We start from the raw sequence: 4,883 nt of genomic DNA, 5'->3' as shown, positions 1-4,883 counted from the left end.
GAAGAACACGTTGTTGTTTGGTGCCGTCGAGTCAGCTATGACTCATAGCAACCTCAGGATCCAACAGAGGAAAACATTACCTGGATCTGCGCTATACTGATGGTGGCTGCTACTTGAATCTGTTGTTGCAGCCAATTCATCTCTTCCAGAGTCTCCGTCTCTCTGTGGTTAGCAAGCAAAGAACGTGAAATCGTCAAAAATACATATGTGGGGGGGAGAAAAGCCACTTTCCTTACAGTTCCTGCTTCACAAAAGAGGAAAACAAAAGGTTACTCCGAAGGCTGTGGTTAGCTAACCCAAGGAAGTACCCTGTCTTGTTAGGTTTCCCAAACTCAAGTAAATATCACTTTTCCCTAGAAAACCACATTGCTTTTAAGCAAGAAAGCATTTCAATCAGCCCACTCTACTTCTCTAATCGTGAATTTCCCATCATTCCTCTATTCACCAGGCATCCTGGCAGAGAACTGGATTAAGCCGTGAGTGGGCTGTTAACTAAAACACCTCACTAAGAGTCCAGTCATGTGGATTTTTCCCCCTTTCTCCTCCTTGATGAGTTTCCTCAGGATTCTATAACAAAGTGCTACAAAATGTGTGCCTTAAAATAACAGAAGTGTATTCTCTTACAGTTCTGGACAATCCAAGTCTGAATTTAGGGCTCCATCACTCTTCAGAGGTTCTAGAGGAAAATCCTTTCTTGCATCTTCAACTTCTGGTAGCCCCAGGTGTTTCTTAGGCTGTAATGCAACATTAACTCCATCTCTTCCTCTGCTGTCACTTGGCCATCTTCCCATTGTGAGTCTCTCTCTGTATCTTGTTTTATTACAACACCAGTCATATCGGATTAGGGCCAATGTTACACCACTGTATATTCATGTTCACTTAACTGGTGCAATTTGAAAGAGCTTATTTCTAAACAAGTCACATTTATAGGGTAATAGGGGTTAGGACTTCAACACACTGTTATGGATTGGATTCAACAATTCCATCCATAATAATACCCCATCTCCATTCAAATGAGCACAAAAGAATAAATACGTAAGTTATAAATCAACACACACATACATTTAATTGCAATCAATTTTATTCAACCTTCATATCTGAATTTCCAGATGACTGAAAGTAATATGTGAAAATTGAAGAAATAGGGTGAAAGAAAGCTGAACTTAAATATACCCAAAATGTGGGAGCTGAATTATCTTCCAAAAGACAAGAGAGCTCTCCGGAATTCAAAATACACAGGGTGTTGGAAGACAGGAGGAGTGATGGATTACAATGAAAACGAGGGGGTGAGTTGAAAGTTTGATTTGAAATATTTGGATTTCCCAACATACTTGAAGAATTAGTAATAACAGGAGACCACAACCAAAAAAAAACTATTGCAAGTTTTTCTTTTTGTTGTTAAAGTGTCATTGAGTCAGTTTTAACTTATAGTGACCCTGTATAGAGTTCGAATCCACTGTTGTTTTTAGGTGCCATCGAGTTGGCACCGACACATAGCAACAACGGAACGAAGGCTACCCGAAACTCTGCCCCAACCTCACAATCGTTACTCTATCTGAGTCCATTGCTGCTGCCACTGTGCCAATCCATCTTGTTGGGGGTCTTCCTCTTTTTTCCCAACCCTCCGTTTTACCAAACATGATCTATCCTTCTCCAGTGACTGGTCCCCCTTGATAATATGTCCGAAGTATAAGAGACAAAGTCTGGTCATCCTGGCTTCCAGGGAGCACTCTGGCTGTACTTCTTCCAACACAGATCTGTTGGTTCTTTTGGCACCCGTGGGCACTTTTAATACTCTCCTCCAACACCATAACTCAAGTGCATCAAGGCTTCCTTATTCACTGATGAACTTTCATATGCATATGAGGTTATTGAAAATGCCATAGTTTGAGTCAGATGCACCGTAGTCCTCAAGCTGATATCTTTGTTCAACATTTGAAAGAGGTCTCGTGCAACAGATTTACCCAATGCAACATGTCGCTTGATTTCTTGACTGCTTCTTCTATGAGTGTTCTGACCCACAGCGACCACATGTAGAGTTTCTGAAGATCGCTGGTGGGTTTGAACAGCCGATCTTGAAGTTAACAATCCAGTGCTTATCCTACAGCACCACACCAGGACCCCTGGTTCTCTCTTTAGAGATAGTAACTAACTCTTGAGAACATTCCTCTGCATTCTGGCGTTGAGATAGCTTCTTCTGTAACTGTATACTCCCTGTGTGATCACATCACACTGAATACAATTACCCACAAACCCAAGAGAGGACTCTGGGGGTGAGAACAGGCAAGGCCACGTGACTTTTGATTGCTAATACAATGAAGACAATCTCTGTATGGCATCTCTTCTATATTCCGTCCCATTTGGAGGTGTTATCTGACCCAAAGATGAAAAATTGATCTCCATTAGATACTGGTTTAAGGAAAACACTCTGTTCTGATTTGAGACATGAACAGGAAGACAGATCTCTTCTTGGACTCCACTCAGGAGTGATCCGGAACTAAGTTGTCTATGAAGAAATAGATTCCTGTTTCTTATTGGGCAATAGATGTAGAAATTCTATGATGAGAGGCTCAGTTCTTACGCTTGTCTGAGATCTTCCTGTGTTGTTAGAGACCGTCTCACTACACATGTGTATCAAGAGAAGAGCACGTCAGCATCATGGTCCCCAAAGTCACCAGCCTCCTCTGCCTCGGTGAGTCTTGAAACAAAAGTGGATTGAAGTGGATGACAGGATTAGAGGGGCAGATGATGGAATCCCAAACTAGTCAAGGTCTCTCTTAACAGGGGGACTGAGTGCTTTTGCTGGTTGTCAAGGAGATCTGACTTTCTTAGTGGAGAAATGACTCTTTCGTAGATCTCGGGTACCCCTCCCTGTCTCTTCCCAAGTCCAATTTAGCTTTCTGGATTGGGGTTCCGCTGTCTGTATTCAGTCTGTGGAAGATTTCCTGGGGAGCCATGGTGGTTTCAGCATTCCTATCGAGGGGCAGTATCTTACTAGAAAAAGAAGCCAAAGGGTGACCCTCAAAGTTGTGTTTGTTGATGAAGAAAAAATCACTTTTTCCCCGTGTATGTCGTTATTTGGAATGGTTTGTTATAAGATTAGACAACTGAGAGTTAGTTATAAAGAAGAGACTTTCAAAGCCCATGTGTCATCATTATGGTGTCTCTGGTGTCATCATTGTTACTGTTGTTGTTAATTACTGTTAAGGTGAAATACTCTCATACTGGCTGTAGGTTAGCAGTTCAAACTCACTTAGGGACACACTGGAAGACTTGCTGGACAGTCTGCTCCCGAAAAGCCAAGACAACCTTCAGGAGTGGTCCTGCTCTGCACACATAGGGTCTCCAAGAGTCAGAATCAACTAATCGCCAACTAAAAACAACACGTCATTATTTGGATCGTCTGTGGTTGAGATTAGAAACAAGAGGATTAATTTTCACTAATTTCTCTCTTATCCAGTGCTCTGTCTGGGACAGAGGATTCCGGCACAGGAAGGTAAGTGTTTCCTAAAGCTCTTAGAAGCCTCTTAGACGCTCAGCTCTGGGTTAACAGGACTTGAGGGACAGTCTAGCTCAAGTGAATTCCTAGTCTGTTGCCCATCCTAATTATCCGAGTTCCCCTTACCAACTTTGCATAGCATATTGACACCCCTCACACCTCACAGGCATCGTGCACAGACCTGAATTGGCAAGCACCGTCTCCATTAGCCTGTTGTTCGGTCTGAGACCTCTACTTTACTGAATGTCACAAAAGTCAGGTTTAGGACAGTCAGGAGGCATCTCCTGATCACCCAATATCCAGCCCTATATAGAATTGCTCTTTCTCACATCCAGTTTTCCCGTCCGTGCATTTCAATTTATTTAAAGGGACACTGCCTAATTCCGAGGTCGTTGCTGCTGTTAAGTGCCGCCGAGTCGGTTCCGACCCATAGTGACCCTGCACAGGGTTTCTGAGGCTATAAATCTTTACAGGAGTAGAAAGCCTCATCTGTCTCCCACAGAACAGCTGGTAGTTACGAACTGCTGACCCTGAGGTTAGCAGCCCGATTCATAACCACTACGCTACCAGAGTAATTTTTCCACCTCAGCTACTGGTGTGGCACTGTAGGGTCAGCAGTTCAAGCCCACCAGCTGCTACTCAGAAACCCTTTACAGGGTTGCTATGAGTCGGATCCGACTGGATGGCACTTCTCAACAAGAGGAGTGAACTATACATCCACCGGCTCACCTACTTCCTTCTAAACCATACAGTCTGGATTTTTTGTGTTTTTAAGATTCAAATACGTTATCTTCCTCTCAAAACTCTTAAGTAGTCAACCTTCAGAGAAACCCACTGAATCTGTTCAGGGCTCTCCAAAGAAACAGAACCAGTAGCAGGCTATCCATATCTATCTCTGTCTCTATCTATCTATCTATCTATCTATCTATCTATCTACATAAAGAAAATGAGTCCCAAGCAAGCATAAATAATTAAGGGATAGGTTGCTAAACATAAGGCTGGTGTTTACGCAAAGTCCTGAGACAGGAATTCTACTTCTGAAAACTCAGCCACTGACAATTCTGTGGAACACAGTCCCATTCTGATGCACATGGAGTCACCAGGCACTGGAATTGACTAATGATAATTTTGAGACATTTGTGACAGCCTTAGCTTGATGGGACTGCCTTGTTTTTCTGGGTCTTGTAAATTTTCTACCTTTGACAGGGAACAGGTTTACCACTTTCCTATCACTCATTTTAAGGGAAAAATATTTCAGTTTTCTTTCTAATACAGGTACCTGATTGTGCAAGTTTATATAAATGGATAGAGACTAGCTAGCTAGCTAGATATCCCGAAGATATATCAAGTTTCCCAAACTTGACACATTTGGGATATATATATA

The 4,883-nt window shown here is 42.5% G+C and overlaps 1 protein-coding gene across 1 annotated transcript in view; it reads left to right on the top strand.

The window, feature by feature from the left end:
* Nucleotides 1–2,658: 2,658 nt before the first annotated feature.
* FCAR (Fc fragment of IgA, receptor for) overlaps nt 2,659–4,883 on the top strand; it is a 28,149-nt gene continuing 25,924 nt past the window's right edge. The window contains exons 1-2 of the mRNA XM_006868304.1: nt 2,659–2,692; nt 3,461–3,496. Of these exons, the coding sequence (XP_006868366.1) occupies nt 2,659–2,692; nt 3,461–3,496 (70 nt within the window). The remainder of the gene's footprint in view (nt 2,693–3,460; nt 3,497–4,883) is intronic.

The sequence above is a fragment of the Chrysochloris asiatica genome, unplaced genomic scaffold (assembly GCF_000296735.1).
Source record: "Chrysochloris asiatica unplaced genomic scaffold, ChrAsi1.0 scaffold00116, whole genome shotgun sequence".
NCBI classification, from domain to species: Eukaryota; Metazoa; Chordata; class Mammalia; order Afrosoricida; family Chrysochloridae; genus Chrysochloris; species Chrysochloris asiatica.
The sequence above is the reverse complement of the archived record's forward strand: the minus strand, read 5'-3'. Positions and strand labels throughout refer to the sequence as shown.